The sequence below is a fragment of the Euleptes europaea genome, chromosome 7 (assembly GCF_029931775.1).
Source record: "Euleptes europaea isolate rEulEur1 chromosome 7, rEulEur1.hap1, whole genome shotgun sequence".
Lineage (NCBI taxonomy): Eukaryota > Metazoa > Chordata > Lepidosauria > Squamata > Sphaerodactylidae > Euleptes > Euleptes europaea.
Genome location: NC_079318.1, coordinates 26,301,815 through 26,319,504, shown reverse-complemented (window position 1 = coordinate 26,319,504; position 17,690 = coordinate 26,301,815). Strand labels below are relative to the sequence as shown.

General features: G+C 40.5%; 1 protein-coding gene across 1 annotated transcript in view; it reads left to right on the top strand.

Annotated features, from left to right (window-relative positions):
- Positions 1-300: 300 nt before the first annotated feature.
- The window catches only part of ARID4B (AT-rich interaction domain 4B), a 110,895-nt gene continuing 93,505 nt past the window's right edge, over positions 301-17,690 (top strand). The window contains exon 1 of the mRNA XM_056853331.1: positions 301-306. Within this exon, the coding sequence (XP_056709309.1) occupies positions 301-306 (6 nt within the window). The remainder of the gene's footprint in view (positions 307-17,690) is intronic.

The following is a 17,690-nucleotide window of genomic DNA, read 5'->3' as shown; positions in this document are numbered from 1 at the left end:
GGAGGGGGGGGGAGAAAGCCGCGGCGTGCGAGCCTCGGAGAAGGAAGCGGCTGCCGTCGCCGGAGGGGCGAGGAGGGCAGGAAGGGGGCCCCGCGCGTGGTGGGGTTTGAAGGACATCTGGGGTGGGGGGGGGAAGGGGAGCTCTCCCTCCCCACACAAACATGCAGAGCGCGCCCCGGCGGAAAGGGGGTGGCGGCGGCTCTCAGTGCTTTGTTTTAAATTTCAGGTCCAGCCTCGGCGGCTCAACCTCGGCTCGGGTTTTTTTTGTCCGTCCTCCTGCTGCGAGCCTGAGAGTTCGTCATGAAGGTAAAGAACCGCTCGGCGGCGGAATATGGGGGCGGCGGAATGAGGTTGGGGTGGGGGGGGGAGAAAGAGTTCGGGCTGCCCCAGCTCCACTCCCCCGGGGCGAGGCGGGCGAGCTTTCGTCCAGATTTACACGGCGGGCTGTTGTGCTGAAAGGCTGCTTCGTTGTCTTGGCTTTTTGTAGCAGAAAAGGGCCAGAGTCCAGTAGCGCCTTCAAGACTAACAAAAATATTTTCTGGCGGGGTGTGGGCTTTCGGGAGCCACAGCTCACTTCTTCAGAAGTAGAAAAGGGCGAGAGTCCAGTAGCACCTTAAAGGCTAACAAAAATATTTTCTGGCGGGGTATGAGCTTTCGGGAGCCACAGCTCACTTCTTCAGAAGTAGAAAAGAGCAAGAGTCCAGCAGCACCTTAAAGACTAACAAAAATATTTTCTGGCGGGGTATGAGCTTTCGGGAGCCACAGCTCACTTCTTCAGAAGTAGAAAAGAGCAAGAGTCCAGCAGCACCTTAAAGACTAACAAAAATATTTTCTGGCGGGGTATGGGCTTTCGGGAGCCACAGCTCACTTCTTCAGAAGTAGAAAAGAGCGAGAGTCCAGCAGCACCTTAAAGACTAACAAAAATATTTTCTGGCAGGGTATGAGCTGTGGCTCACGAAAGCTCATACCCTGCCAGAAAATATTTTTTGTTAGTCTTTAAGGTGCTACTGGACTCTTGCTCTTTTCTACTACTGCAGACAGACTAACACGGCTACCCACTGTGAATTGGCTTTTTGTGTGTGTGCGTGCGTGTTGCAAACTCGTAGGTCCGCTGTGCTGGAGGGCGCGTGGTGAATTCGCTTGCTCTGGACTTCTCCTCCTGCAAAAAAAACACCCTTCCAAAAGGGAAAGGACATGGCTGCCTGGCCCAGCCTTAGTAGTTTGGCAGGGGAATCAGGGGGGGCATTTTTGCTCTCCCTTGGAAAGTAGGAAGCCGGAGTGGAAAAGCTCCCTTAAAGCAGTTGAGCTTTTCTCGTTTGAGGTTAAATGGTCGGTTTGGTTTACTTTCCCTTCCTCTGAGTCCTGTTGAGTTAATAATCCTGAGTTTCTAGGAGTGTCTTCAGTATGGGGAAAGAATGCCTGCAGTAAAATACTACTGCAAGTCGCAGAAAGATTTTTTCCCCCCAAATACTTTTCGCTGTTGCACGGAATTCGTATGACATCTTCCTCTTATTTGAAAAGCACTGACAGCTGGTAGTCTGTGTCATATGCAAATATTATCCAAAAAATGTTCATGTTACTTACACATGTGCTGAACTGACCATTAGGAATACTCTGTTCCTGATTTTAAAGCTTGTGATGTCAGTAGAGGATGTTATTATCGAAACGTCCAGACTGACCCCTTAATAAGATTCTGGCACAGTTATAAATCTGACTCCTTGGCTTGAAAAAAAAATCTGCTGGTGGCACTTCTTGAACAACTGAAAAAGGAATATTGTTGAATACTCGAATGGTATGCACTGTCTACCATCTTTGTTATTAAATATTGTAAGCAACTTCCTCTGTCAAGTGAGGTCTTTCTTGAAGGATGTAGATATCTGCAATTATGCATCAGCTGTGCCGGAAACACTAGCAATAATACCAAATCAAATATTTCATACCATTTAATTGGTAGTTTTCAGTAAATATGTTTCATCGTGAGTCTTTTCTCTTGATGAAATAATCACTTGCTGTGAAAGAATACCTAGTGGGTTCTTAAATAATGTATCAAAATGTGTACCTTATATTAAGGTTGTTTTGTGAGGGCAGGTGAAAGCAGTATTCTTAAGACTTTCAGTACAGAAAATAATCATTTAAAATATACAAAGTTCTTGTATATATGCAGATATAGGGGAGTTAGGCTGAAATAGTTGTGACCAGGTACTGTGATTACAGCAGGAATCTGAGGGTGTAGCCATGCAGTTCTTCAAAAGATGTCATAAATCAGAGGAAACATTCTGATACAGCCTTGCTGTGTAACAACTCTCAACCTATGTTTGCATTTTGTGTAGAAAAATCTTTGAATGAAACTGCTATTTTTTTAAAAAAATCTTAGGATATGTGTTTGTAGTAAAGTTATGGTGAGTGTACTAAACAGTTTAACGTTTCAGTACCATAGCAAGCTAGTTTTGATTTAGGTTCTTCTGAAGTGACTTTTCAATTAAAATGTGCAAGATCATTGAATACAGAATGTTACAGAACTCTGATTATGAGAACCTGATACTTGGAAAGTATTTACTTTTCTGGATTGTAAGAGTGGTGACATACTTAGAGCTGGCACTGGCTTTTGCTCTCTTTTGAATGCACGGCCTTGGGCAAAAGGGCACAAACCTTTTGCCACCCCAAAGAAATTTATATCTGACAAAATATATCCTCACTGATGTAAGGCTTATGAGTACAGGAGGAAAAAATAAGTAGCGTGGCTAGTCAGGAGCCCATCTTATAGTGTTGTTCTGGGACTTATCGAGATGTTTCTTTTTTTTTTTTTCTATACAGAGGAAGAAATTACTTTCCAGACCCACTATGTGCCCTCTTGCCATTTTTACTTCTGTCATTATTTAACTGGGTTTCTTTTATTTGTAGACATCTAATCCATTGTTTAAAACTTTGCTTTTAAACTTCCAAAAAAATAACACAGCTGTTTCCTTGATATCTTTTCCTTAAAGAGTGTGATACAGTATTTTCATACTGACATTGTAAGGATAATTCACAGTGGGTAGCCGTGTTCGTCTGTTTGCAGTAGTCAAAAAGGGCAAGAGTCCAGTAGCACCTTAAAGACTAACAAAAATATTTTCTGGTAGGGTATGAGCTTTCGTGAGCCAAAGCTCACTTCTTCAGATACTCATACCCTACCAGAAAATATTTTTGTTAGTCTTTAAGGTGCTACTGGACTCTTGCCCTTTTTGACTATTGTAAGGATAAGACTGACATTGTAAGGGTAAGACTATCTGTCAAAAATAGTAAGATGGTGTTTTTTTTTACCTTGTTAATTTAATGTATTGCTAGAGTGAACATGATATGTAAAGTGATGTGGAAGGTAGTGCTTAAATAGAGGAGAATAAGCAATAAAAAATTTAACTGGGTGAGTGGATTCTATGGACTCATGTATGTTGGGATGAAATTAATTCTAGAACAATACACTGAGCTCTGACTGTTTCCTCAAGCAAAAGGAGGCAGAGTTGATGTTTAAGGCTGTGTCTAGAAACTCCGCTTTTGCTCTCAACTTTCCTTTTGTCTTTTTCCTTCACTTTGTAGCACAGTTTGTTTGTTCTCCCATGAATAGTATTGTAAAAACAAAGATTTGGTTTGCTGATTGTGGTTTAGTGAGTTGCTTTTATTAATAAGGTTAATTGATATCCCGCAGGAGTTTCTATCTGATTTCAATTAATTATTTTGTATGAATGAATATATAGTATAGACTCTAATAAAATATAGCACCGTGTTGAATCTTGAAACAATGGATGTTTAAGTAGGTGTTAAATGTGTCTTGTCTCTTTCTCCTTTAATCTCATGCTCCTCATAACCAGAGATCGATTAGCACAGTATGCCAAGAGACAGCATGAACTACTGCAGTAATTTATGTATGGGGATTCTTAAATAGTTCCTTTGGCCTTTACAGATTGCTAGTTCGCAAGGTTTTAGGAGCATTTCAAAAGAGTCCCATTTCTTGCTGAGGAACAAGCGTAATGCACTTCTCTGATACCGAAGACACTGATTCAGATTTCTCTTCCAGTACAGAAAGAGGCATTTGCTTGTCATTGCCCTTTTAATCAAATTATTATTAGTTTGGGGTATGCAGCTCTGTTGCATAAAACCAACAGAGTATAAGTGGTTTAATGTGTACCTACTTCCTTCATAACTGTCTGCTAACAGTCATATGCACAATGATTAGGAAAAAAATAGGGAAGGACTCCAAATTGACATGCACTTTGCTGCTGACTTGTAATACAGTCTACTCAAAGTATGTGTTTAAAAAATTAAAAGAAGTATTGACTCCTTGATTGTTTCATAAATTATGTTGGGAAATACATTTTTTAAAATCTTCTGAGTATAATGTTTTAATTTTTTTATTTTATGGGTAAAGCTTAGCTGTCACCCAGTCTGAGTGGATTGATTACTCTTTTGATTGGATTGTGTTACAAAGACAGGTCAATTTAAAACATCTCTCCTCTTCTTGCCTTTCGGTTGTTTGCAGCCATTAATATAAATTAATCAGCCTTATGGATTTACACTTCATACATCTGGTGAAGTGAGGTCTGATTTCCGAAAGTGTATGCTGGAATAAATTTTGTTCTCTAAAGTACCACTGGATTCCTGCTTTATTTTGCTGCTTCAGACTAACATGGTTACCCATCTTGAATTAACAATTCTTCAAATTCCTTTAGCATATTTTAAAGTGGACACTCAGGACAAATATGGATTATTTCATATGCAATGAGTTTCCTATATGAGTTTCCATTGCATGTTCACTGTGAGTATTCTGTCATGTGACCAACACAAATGTCTCTGTTTAGCCGTAGGAACACTCCATAGAAAGTCCCAAATAGCAGAGGATTCCAGAATTGTGTGCCATTTGGGAACAGAGATGCATGTCATACAGAAATGAGATCAGTACTGGGAATTTGGTGCGTGAAATGTCTTTAAGCCTCCTTTGGATCAGGGTATATGATAACAGAAGTTATAAAACAAGCCACAACAGTTCTATAGAAGTATTGTTTTATTTTATTGCTGCATAATGATTATGTAAGCATGAAGAAGTTGAAAAAGGGCCAATGGCAGGTTAGAAAGGGTGCAAAAACAAGTGTTTATTTTTTTAAAATATTTTCATAACCCAACAATCAAGCATCCCATAAGTATTTACTTTCTTCCCCCTTTAACTTGTTTTTAGTTGCTTCCACACTCCTGAACACATTCCCCTTCTAGCCAGCTGTGCAGAAGAAATACAGGGTTGGAAAAGTGCAGGGTTACAAAGATCTTAACTAGCTTATGGCACACTGTCTGCAAGAACAATTGAGCTTTCAACTAATGTGTGCTGCAGCCAGAAAGCTAAAGCCACTAAAATAATGTTCAATTTAGGTCATTTGTATTGAAACACCATGAAGAACCTGATAAACTTTTAAAGTGTTCTATTACTAAAGACAACTACAAAACAATTACAGTGGCTCACCACATAAGCAAGTCATATGAGTGCATCAGTAATGGGGGACGTTATTAAGAAAATGGGCAGAAATGTCAAAGCAAGTGTGCTTTCAAAATAACTGTGATCGTATACCCTCTTTCAAAATCATTGTTATCATATACCGTCATCAAAAGGACGATAAACACAAAGGCTGGTGGTGGAGCAGTCATGAAAAGCTGCAGGCTGTTAAAGAGATGAGAGAAACAGTCTACACATTTTGGCTGCCCTGTGGTAGCCATCCACAGTTTGTGGTCTTCATAACTCTCAACTCCAAGAAGGATGAGGGTCTTGTATGAGATCGTACTGATAAGGATTATCCCCTTCCCTACATCCAAGCTCAGGAGGATATTTAATGGTCATCCATAGAATGGGGTACTTCAGATACAGTCAGAACACCTCCAAAGCACAGCACATCTGCAGGAAGAAGGCATTCTCCTCCTTTCAAGCTCCATGAGACTCATGATCGCCAAAAAGGGGGAAAGTATGCTTGAGAAAATGAGAAAAATTGTGGATCCCTAAATCAGAGGTTCTCCATGGGTTAACTAGCAACATACAGGGTTCATTTGCATGAGCTACAGCATATAAAATTTAAATAGTTGCGCCACCCCGATTTAAATGTTTCAAAAATTAGCCAGATTTTTTCCATAAGACAGTTGACTGCCTATCTGTCAGTGCATTAAGAATACTCCTTTCCTCCAGGAAGAGTTTGCAGAGGGAAGTCGCTGTGGTTGCTTTCCCCTCCCCTGGGCCTTTTGCGTAAAGTAATAGCAGCTAGGTGGTGCCTGCACTTTCTGCAAAAATCTAAGCATGAAGCCATGCCTCTTCCATATCCAAATTCTGTGCACACACCACAAGGCTCAGAAAAGAGAAGCATAGGTTGAAGCCACAATAATGTCTTGGCTAGTATGCTGAACCAAAATCTGTAAACCCTTGACAGTGTAGTCCAAATAAGCTAGGCTCTTGGCCTGGCGTGTATCCACGCTGTCTTCTCCTCGAGTTTGACTGCTTTGAAGGTAGTGTGTAGTACCTGGAGTGTGTAGTCCACTCCAGCTTCACATTTCCCCCCAGAAACTCTTTGTATCAGTTTCCTACAGTCTAATCAGATATCTAATCTCTTTATTTGGAGGAAGGCAGGAACAGCTCACTTTCATATCAGCACTCAGGACTGGTGAAATACTTCTGTTGTCACACTTGTTGCCTTAGAACACTAAACCAAGAACTATTTATTTATTTATTTATTTATTTATTTATTAAAACACTTCTATCCCACCTTTCTTCTTGGTTCAAGGTGGCTTGCAATAATAGTTCAAACATCCCCAGATAAAAACAAAGATAAAATAGCAAGCCCCAAATCCCTCTCCCCCTTAAAAGATACCTGCGATTTAAAGCCCTAACAAACAGGCAAGCATTGCAGCGTATCTTGAAGATCTCTAGGGAGGGGGCCTCCTTACCTCTTCAGGAAGTCCATTCCACAGCACTGGAGGCACGAGGGGAAAGGCCACCTTTCAGAGCATCAGAACCAAGACAGATGATTCTGGAGGCTTGAACAGTGAAATATAGAGCTGGGTGTTATCTAGAGTGTTAGACTAGGACCTGGGATGACTGCGTTTGAATCCCTCACAGGACCATGGAAGTCTGCCAGGTGACCTTGGGCCCATCACAATCTCTCAGGCTAATCTACCCTCACGAGGTGGTGGTTTTGAGGATTAAGTGGAGGGGGAGATGATGCTAAAAGCCGCTTTGAGACTGATCAGGTGGAAAAGCGGGGTACAAATAAAAATAAAGAGCATGGGTGAAAGAATAAAAGCCTGTGGCACCCCACAAGATAAATTCCACCCAGATGATTCTGCACCTTTCTTCTCTTCTATATTTTCAATTAAATGTTTTCTGCTTGCTCACGTCTGTGCAAGGTTATCTACCTCTCAGTGCCTGATACTGTTTTCTAACATACAGTCAGAGTTGCTGTTCCTGTAGTTAGGACTCATGTACAACACTGATTAAACAGAATATAAAGAAATCATGCATGTCTTGGAATCATGCAAATATCCTAATTTTTTTCTTTGTGAATGGCTAGTAGCAGAAACAGATATTAGAAAAGTGATCTGTTCATATCCCATTTCTGTTAGTGGGTGTCTTCAGTTAATGAAGAGATAAAGGGATGCCACCACGGTCTGTTTGGAAGTTGGTTCTTAACAAGTTCGTAATTAATAAAAAAAGTAGCAATACAGTTTAGCTATCAGATACATTATTAGATTATTAAATATAAATTTGGAAGTCTAGCTTGTTACTAGGAATAGTTACAAAGCCTTTCCATAATACTTCGTTGGTTTGTAACTCACTGGGGGCATTAAAAGAATGGAATGATTGTGAGACTCTGACTGCTACATGTCCACTTTTCCAAGGAGAGGATATCCTAGAGAGCCAGCGAGGTGTAGTGGTTAAGAGTTGTGGGTTGGAGCGGTGGACTTTGATCTGGAGAACCAGGTTTGATTCTCCACTCCTCCATAATGAGCGGCGAACACTAATCTAGGGAACCGCGTTGGTTTCCCTACTCCTACATATGAAGCCAGTTGGGTGATCTTGAGCTAGTCACAGCTCTCTCAGCCCCACCTACCTCACAGGGTGTCTGTTGTGGGGAGGGGAAGGTAAGGTTATTTTAAGCTGGTTTCATTCTTCCTTAAGTGGTAGAGAGAGTCGGTATATAAAAACCAACTCTTCTTCTTCTAGATAGAGGGGGATGTAGGAGCCAGTGAACATGCTAGGAAAGCATTAGGTCCTGGGTAGTTGGAAAGGAAGTGAGAAATTGTTTCAGACTGTTGAACAAAATCAAGTTTCTGTGCCTGAGAGGTATGAAGACCTAGTTAGTTGTAGAAGATAGATCTAATTACATGAATGTTTACTCACTATTTTAGCTTATACCTGTACTTTTCCTGTATTGCAAGACTCAGACTCAAGCCCATCATGGTAAATTGTCATGTGATATCTCGATAACTGACAGGAAGAGAGACATTTCTTAGGTAGAGCAAGAAACATGTATAAGAAATAAGGGGTTTGATCCCGCACTTCCATTTTTCTGACACCAGTATGTTGCTCCACTATGCAGTACTTTCTAATAGTGTAAAATGGTCTTATCTTACCATCGCCAGTGGAGAAGAAATATAGGATCTAACCCATTATAATCAGGGATTAATGACATATTTTATAGCAAAAGTTGTTTGACATTGGGTTATTTCCCCTCCCTCTGCTTCAAATCAGTAGAAATAGCTAAAGTGACTTCCTTTTGTTACATCTATGGATTATACTTAGATTTTACACATCTGTACAAGTGTATAAATTAAGTACAGAAATACATAATTGGAAATGTTTCTCGGGGGGGATAAATAACAGCTTACTCATACAAATATATTGAAAGCCCGAAGGTAGTAAAACACTGATATTTGACAGCGTTTTTAATTGATCCTTGTTTTAATGGTTTTTACCTATTTCTGTAGTTTTTCCTCTAATAATGAAACATGTTCTGCCTTAACAGCAGTGAAGAGCAAACTGTAGAAGAGTTTGTATAAAACTTCACACAGATTTTTTCAAATGTAACAATGGGGTAGATTTTATATATAAAGTAATTTCTTACTATTCTTTGACATTACCATTATGTATCTACCTAATACTTTAACCCTTGTCTCTTAAAAGAAGATAATTTTGTACTATTCAATTCATTGAATAGGAGTATTGAAGGGTTTTTAGTCAAATTAGTGCATTGCTTCTTATGGGTTCTGAAAGAAATATTATTCTCAATGAACCTTTATAAATGTAGATTCAGGAGATCAGTCACCAGTCATCTTTTGAGATTATATAAATAAATTGTTCTAGTAGTAGCCAGTTATGCTTGTCATTGCTTTGATGGAAGAAATACATTGCATACACTTTATAGGTTTTGTATATTTATATTTAAATGCATCTTAATGACATTGCATGCAGTAGTTTGACAATAACTATGCACAGGGTATGCTGCTTATACTGTGTGCGAGGTTCCCTGTTCAAGACTATTTGAGATGAGTGCTGGGAATGGCACCTCTGAAACTGCAGGAGGGGAGTGGTGGTTGGGAGAAGATATACTTTGCATACAGAAGGCCCCAAACCAGTTTTTGGCATCTCCAGTTAAAGGGTTTCAGAAAGCAATTCTAGGAAAAATCTCTTCTTGTGACATTGGAAAGCTGCTGCCAGTTGGAATATACAGTACAGCACTGGATAGGCCAGTGGTCTACCTCCCCATAAATTTCACATATTCATGTTCCTGGTGGCAGTTTATGTCCATAGACATAAGGTAGAATACATATAGGGACTCTTTGAGATCATACTTAGTGTGCAGCTGGTATATTGAGTGTTGACAACAGGCTTTGCTGCATATTTGTTCATCATTTGTTGCTTATTGTGAAGTTCCCTTCTTGCCCTGTTACATACATAGAGTTCCATAAGTCTTGGAGCAGAAGATGGCGTTTTTTGATGCATGAGCTGTTCTCTTGTTGCAGCTTCTCTATGTGTGGTTTGTGATTAGCTCTTGACTGGGTGCAATCCTATTTTATAACCTATGGTACTAATTTGGGAGGAATGGATTTTTTTTTTTTTTACTGAACTGCTTATTGGGCATAGAGATGTGTTTATAATCATTACTCATATTTTTGAAGTGCAACGTTGCATCAACATAGGGAATGTGTAAAATAACCACTCCCTTGCACCTTCTCAACCTCTTTGAGTTATTTTCAAGTTCTTGCATTGTACAGTTGAGTTGGCCTTGCACATTGTATTTCTGTGTAGAAATAACCTCTGCATATTTTTTGTATTGTGCCAGCATGGTATTTACAGGTGTTAAACCAGTGTAGGATTCTTGCTCAAATGGAAAAAAAAATCTCCCCCAGCTTCTGTCAAGTAGGGGGAATGTCAAGGAGAATCCAGTGACGCTTTGCCTCGAAACATACTCTGGCCTATTAATGTTCTAGTATATATGTCAGATAGGTCATCCCATACTTCTGCCAGCTCTAGTGGTTGCATTCAGATTCAAGACACACAGTCCCAGCCTTTAACCTAAATAATAGGATTGTTTTCTAGAATGGTTTCCTGTAAACAGAAAATGGGAGTTACTTCTGTGTGATGCAATGTATCAAAATTCTCTTCACTTAGCTACATTGATCTTGCCTGTAAAGGTAGTTGTGATATAGAGAGAATGGTTCTCTCTTGTATTTAGTAGAGATATAGCAATTAGTTCTTTAGTTGATATACCAATCTTTAACTTTTCTATTTTGTAGAATTCTGTGTTCAGAATTGTATTTCTTTAAATACTTGGCAGGCCACCTCTTTGTCCTCCTTTTAAGAAATAATTGGAAACAATCTTGCCTTTTCTTCTTGATGGCATTCTATTTTGATTTTTTTTATACTTTTTAATTTATATAGGCCTTTTGGTAAACTTTTTGGCTCCTTTTGGTCTCGCCTAGAAAATGCATATACCCCAATAAACTTATTCCTTGGTTTTATGTTGATATCTAGAATGGTGCTGCTGCAGTCGTCTTGTTTGTGGCTTCCTAGAGGCACCTGGTTGGCCACTGTGTGAGCAGACTGCTGGACTTGATGGGCCTTGGTCTGATCCAGCAGGGCCTTTCTTATGTTCTTAGGTAGCAAGAAAGAAGAGTTTAAATACATGTTATATACAAATTTTGAGCTTTGAAGGGGTAAAAGAGAGAGGGTGCTTAGCCCCACTGTTTGAGTGCTCCATATCACACCCCTTCAAGTGACTTTCTATCCCCTGGGATTCAACAAGCAGGTCAGTGTAAAAATGAATGTTTGGGCCTGGCACTTAAAGGACAGTAAGGGAGGCGCATCAGCCAAACATCAAGGAGCAGGTCATTCCAAAGGAGATGAACCACCACTGAAAAAGCCCTGTCTCATCTCTGCAGGTTGAGGCACAGAATGGAAAGCTTCAGAAGTAGATCTTAACTAGCAGGCTGGACATAAAACTGGAGGCAGGCCTTAAAGTATGCATCAGTGTTTTAATTTGAAAAAAACAAACCAAAAATGTTCATCAGTCTCATAAAGCTCTTAAAATAGTATAAGAATACTTGTGGAAAGAATGAGGACGTGTAATGTGTAACAGTGAGAAAAAAATACAAAATCAAGGAAGTAAAAGCTTAGATTGTAATAGGCAAAAGGATATAATCATTACAAGCTCCTACCTATCTGTGGACTTGTCTGCAACATTCAATGGAAAGATTTAAGGTATCAGATATGTTCACAGGTAGAACATTAAAAACAACAGGTAGGGTTAAAAACCAGAGCCAAGAAGCAATGATTTGTAACCTAAAACACTGACAAACAAAAACCATTAATCCACCTACTCCCACTAAACAAGATTCATCACATCACAGAGCCAGGGGGAGATCATAGCCTACAACCCCAGGTAATCATTCTGCCCAAGGGTGTTGTGGAGCAAGGCCCATCAACAGCCATCCTTAACTAACAAACCCCTATCTGGGAGCTGTATGGTTCAACTAGAAAGGTAACCTTCCAAACACATCAGGTAACATCTGGAGGAAAAACTCCATGTGGACCATAAAATACTTGACTGTCTTGAAGAGGCAGTCTGGGCCTCGGGACATCTCCCTACCAGCAAAGACATCCTACAGGGGTAGGACACATCTGGTTTAGTCCCCAAGTACTCATGACAAGCAAACTTCCACGTCTGATGAACTGGTTGACCAAAATCCATTAGATCATCTCTTAAATCCATCCATGGAAGATGCTGGTGCACACGTCAAGACACTGGTGCCGGCTGGATGGGACACAGTGAACTCATCACTTTCATCAAGGCATCTCTCACCAGTGATAGAACCTGCTAGCCCTTTGTTGGCATAAGTCCTTGCCAATTGCCTTCTGTTAGGGGGAGATAGTGAAATTGAACTTAGCCAGCAGAATAAGATTTTCCTGCCATTGCCCATATGTTACTTTTTCCTTTTCACCAGGTTTTGAAATGTCCACTCTATGTTCTAGTTTGGCATCAAATTAAATAGTATTACTTAAAATGCCTGGGATTATATTCGAGATGTACAAGACCAATATGTTTACATGCAAGTAACAAATGACAGATTTCAATATTAATTTATGTTTGGATAGGTTTGCCATACAAGAACTGAGAAATATTGGTAGGTATAAAAAGCCTGGGCCTGGATGGCCCAGGCTAGCTCAGATCTCAGAAGCTAAGCAGGGCCGGCCCTAGTTAGTACTTGGATGGGAGACCACCAAGGAATACCGGGGTTGTTATGCAGAGGAAGGTAACGGCAAACTGTCTCTGAATGTCTCTTGCCTTGAAAACCCTACTGGGTTGCCGTAAGTTGGCTGCGACTTGATGGTACTTTTTTTTTTTTTTTTTTTTTTGAGAGCCAGTGTGGTGTAGTGGTTAAGGCGTTGGACTAGCATCTGGGAAACCTGGGTTTGAATCCCTACTCTGCCATGGAAACTTGCTGGGTGACCTTGGGCCAGTAACACGCTCTCAGTCTCGACCATGGCAAGTATTTGAATGGGACACCTCCAAGGAATATCAGGGTCATGACGCGGAGGCAGGCAATGGCAAACCACCTCTGGACATCTCTTACCTCGAAAACCCTACAAGGTCACCCTAAATCAGCAATGACTTGACAGCAAACACACACACACACACACACACACACACAAAGCCTGAAAAATATAATATGTAATGTTGTTGTTTGTTATTATTATACCTGTTAATTTTGAATGCCTACAGATCAGAGAGACACTGTCTAATTTCCTGGCTCAGGGAAATCATGCAAGACAGTTAACCAAACATAAAACCCTTGCAGAAGACTTAAGTAACATTAACTGTTATTAAACACTTTGCACAATGAAGGCAGAGGCAACTCTACTATACTCAGAGGTGAAAGAAAGGTTCAGTTGAGGAAATTCATGTGAGAGAGCAGTCCAAAATGTGCAGGTTATCCTAGCAAGGTATCCACTCATGTTATTTGCCTGCTTTAGTTTTTTTATTAGTTATCCTTTATACATTAGTTCCATTCATTGTACTAATCAGAGATGAAAATAAATTTAAACTTCCAATAACGTTAATTTTCAAAAAAATAATGTAATTTTTCCACTCTCCTACAGATTGCTGAGGGTGTATCAGATGTAGAGTATGGTACTTCCATTTGTTTTTGATATATTTAAGCATGCATTAGTAGCTGTACTTTTCTTTCAAAATGACTACGAGTTACAGAACATTCTGTTTGAATGCGCGTTTGTAGAGTACAAATGGATTACACCACAATTGAAGAATAGGAAAATAATTATTATAATGTGCTAGATAGAACACTGTTGTTCTCTGTTGAAAAACCTAGCAGCTCAAACAGCCAAAAGAAGAAAATAAAAAACTTATGTGTACCTCATCTTGTCCTACAAGAAAATTACACTGCAACTGTGCAGTTTAGCAGTCACTATGAAGTGCAGTTAGGGTTGCCTGCTTCGGGTTAGGAAATACCTGGAGATTCTGGAGGTGGAGCCTGAGGAGGGTGTGGTTTGTGGAGGAGGAGGAACTTCTGTTGGGGTATAATGCCATAGAGTCCACCTTCCAAAGTGGCCATTTTCTCCAGGTGAACTGATCTCAGTCGCCTGGAGATCAATTGTAATCCCAGGAGATCTCTAGCCACCACCTGGAAGTTGGCAGCCTTAAGTGCAGTGCAACTAGTCAGAGTGTTTAAGTAGCCTCAGTGCTCTTCTACTCAATTATTGTACCTCCACCCCTCCAATCCTGGTTAAGGAAGCAGCCTTCCTTCCATCTTGCTGTGAGTGTTACATGACAGATCTGTTTGTTGGGTAACGGTTTCCTATTTTGTGTGTAAATTTAACAATTACATGTTTTCTGATCATAACACACTTTGTTCCATGTTGGTACTCAGCCATTTTCCTGTTTTTCTTGCTCCCCTACTAATTTCAGCTGTATGTACTGCTGGTAGCTTGACTTAAGGCTTTTATTGGTTTCTTGCCCTTTGTGCATTTCAACAATAATACATTGATATAATAACCATGAAGAGTGTTAATCTAGCAGTTGGAGTAATATTGTCTCAATCAGGTTACAGTATGGAACATTTTCCACTCCTATTATTTGGCATGTTATTTGGTGGTAGAAGTAAGTTTTAAGGAATGCTCTTTGGATTGGTTTAAATTGTTCCTTAGGGACTGGATTGTAGCTGAAGACTGTGGGGAAACTGGTCTCACAAGCCTTCATTTCTGCCGCATGGGAGTGAGGAATTTATTCTGCCTTTTTGTGTTGTCTGCCCAGCCTGGCCCCTCTTCCTCCATGCTCGGTATATCATTCTCTGTAACTATTCTGCCACCAGCTAGTCAATTACCAGGACACTTTCCTCCTGAGGACTAGCACTCAGGAGCTTTCTGCTAAATTGCCTCTGAAAATATTGTTGTAAATATTTAGAAATCCTCAGTTACCACATTCCAGTGTGTTGGGGCTTTCCCACTGCAGTCTCAGCCACATGTACTCAACGTAGAGTTCAGGTTAACATGGAGACTGCTTGGGGTAGATTGCTGTCAAAATAGCAAAATGAGCAACCCACGCCTTCTCTGGAGTGAGTTCCTCTTCCCTTTCCTTATTTATTCTAACTGTGATTTAGGGTTGCACTTATACTGGTTCTCTATGATCACCTTAAAATCCCCCCCCCCCAGTTACTGTAGTTCTTTAATGGTAGTAAATCAAAGCACAATTTTAGGCTTCTTGGACTTTCATGTCCTTATCCTGCCTCTGTTGCTTCTGCTTTTGATTAAAGAACATTAATTGGTTGTACTATGCAGATACTGCAAATAATAGCTGCGTAAGAGAAATGCAGAACAGTCCTATGATCTCACTATAGTGCACTAGGTTCAGTGCTGATTTAAGAAAGATGAGATTTTATACTCAGCAGTAAAGTCGACACCAGGACAGTAGCTGTGGAAACAAAAGATAACATAATACCAATAGACTCTCCCACAGAATCCCTGGCAGTTCCACAAAATCTGCTGATTACAGCCTTGTGCATTGATGATGTCCTCATGTTACCCATGCACAGAAAACACCACTCAACAAATGGCCATGGCCAAACAACCCATGACATCACCTAGCTCAATGAAACAATCCTTCCACATACTACATATGACCAGGTACTCAGAATTTAGCCACGGTGCCTCCCATTTCGTATGTTTCTCTGACATTACGGTTGGAAACCTTCATGGAAAACCCAGTGACATCCCAAGAGAAGGGTTTGAGCCCCACTGTGGGAACATGGATGCCTCCATCCAGATGAAGTTCATGATACCGTATTTCATTTTCTTCTGCATGCCTATTAGGTGTTAGGTTATGCAACATATGCTTATGAAAGTGCTCTGTTAACACAACTTAAAAAAATTCTGATTCAAATTTGTATTAAGTAATTTAAAACATTTAAATAGCATTGGCAAAACGTAAAGTTAGCAAAAGAAGTCAAATACACCATGCACAAGCCTAGACCATGTAGAGACACTGGGGATTGATTGTCCATGCTTTATATCCCACATTTATACCATCTAAAAAGATTGATTTGTAGTGCAAAAGCCCTGACAATTACTGATATACAGACATAGGTGGGGCAGCAAATTCTCCATGGAGAACTCTAGCATCCACATCACTGCTATTACTCAAGTTCTAGCTTTCTGTGTGTCTAATTTTCTAAACATGGGTGCAGATAGTGATGTGCCAACATACTATGCACCTCGGTATATTGTATTTACTTGTTGAAAATATCAATTCTAGCGCTGCTCCAGGTACCTTATATAAACATTTAAATACCATTACAAAAATAAAGCAAGCTAAATTTACAGACAAATACAGTTCAAGAATCCGCATTAAATAGATTGCGTGATTATTAAATCCCACCAAATTAAAACAATGTTAATGGTGCTTGAAAGATATTAAAAGTGGTGCCAAATGAATGGGTAATCATCTGGGGAGCATGGCACATCTTTTACAGGCATAATTTTGCACTCTGCATATCTGTGGCACCAATCCCCTGAGTAAGCATAGGGTTTTGACCGAGCCCTGCTTTTCCCTCACTATATCTCGTACTCTTCCCAATTTCCCCTTGCACTGGTTGAATCCATTGCTGCCTTGATTGCAAGTGGCTTGCTAAACTGGTACCGGTAGCTTTTTTTTCTGCTAGCAGAGTGTTGTGTACCACCAGCACAAAGAGCAATCCTATCCTGGGGAGCAGGTATAACTTGAGGATAGAATTTTTTGGTAAACAGCTTTATTAGTGTTTAAGATTTTTTTGTTGCTGCTTATTGTTAAATTTTAAAATTGGGGGGACAAATGGGGGACTCATAGGAACTTGTGGGGGTATCTTATTTCCCCCTGTATTCCTGCTATTTCCTCTTTCCCTTTCTTGAGTCTCTTCCCTTTTCCTGCTTTTTTCTGTCTTTCCCACCCACCAGCCAATCTGCGTTTACCTCATTGTCTTCAGCTTTCCTTCCTCCCTCCCTCTGGCAGCTGAAAAACCTCTGGCTAAGTTGCACTGTGCCAGTCACCAGGCCTAGACATGGTTGCACTGTGGGGTACTCACAAGGATTTTCAGGGGACACTTAATTTCCCCCTATATCCCCCTCCCCACATTATTTCCTCTTTTCCCTCCTCCTGGCAGACCCGTTTCCTTTCCCTGCTTCCTTCTCTCCTCACTCACCTGCCAATCTGTCCCCCATCTTCAGCTATATTTATTATTTATTTACTTCATTTATACTCCACCTTTCTCTACAATGGGGACACATCAGATTACATCATTATCAGTTTTAACTTCATAACAAACCTGTGAGGTAAGTTAGGCTCAGATTGTGTGACTGCTTCACGGTCACCCAGTGAGTTTCCACAGCAGAGCAGGGATTTGATTTGACCCTGAGTCTCCCAGATCCTAGTTTGAAGCTCTAACCACTACACCACACTGGCTTTCAGGGAGTGGCAGCTGTTGAACAGTAGCAAGCAGCCAGTCCTCGGTAAATCATGCAAGGTATGTGGCAGCAAGTCACTGGTGGCTGCTGCTGGGCCAGGCCCCAATGAGTTCTCCCTCAAAGCAGCCTTAGAAATGATCCTGCCCTTTCACCTGCATTGGTGGAAGCCAGGGCTTGA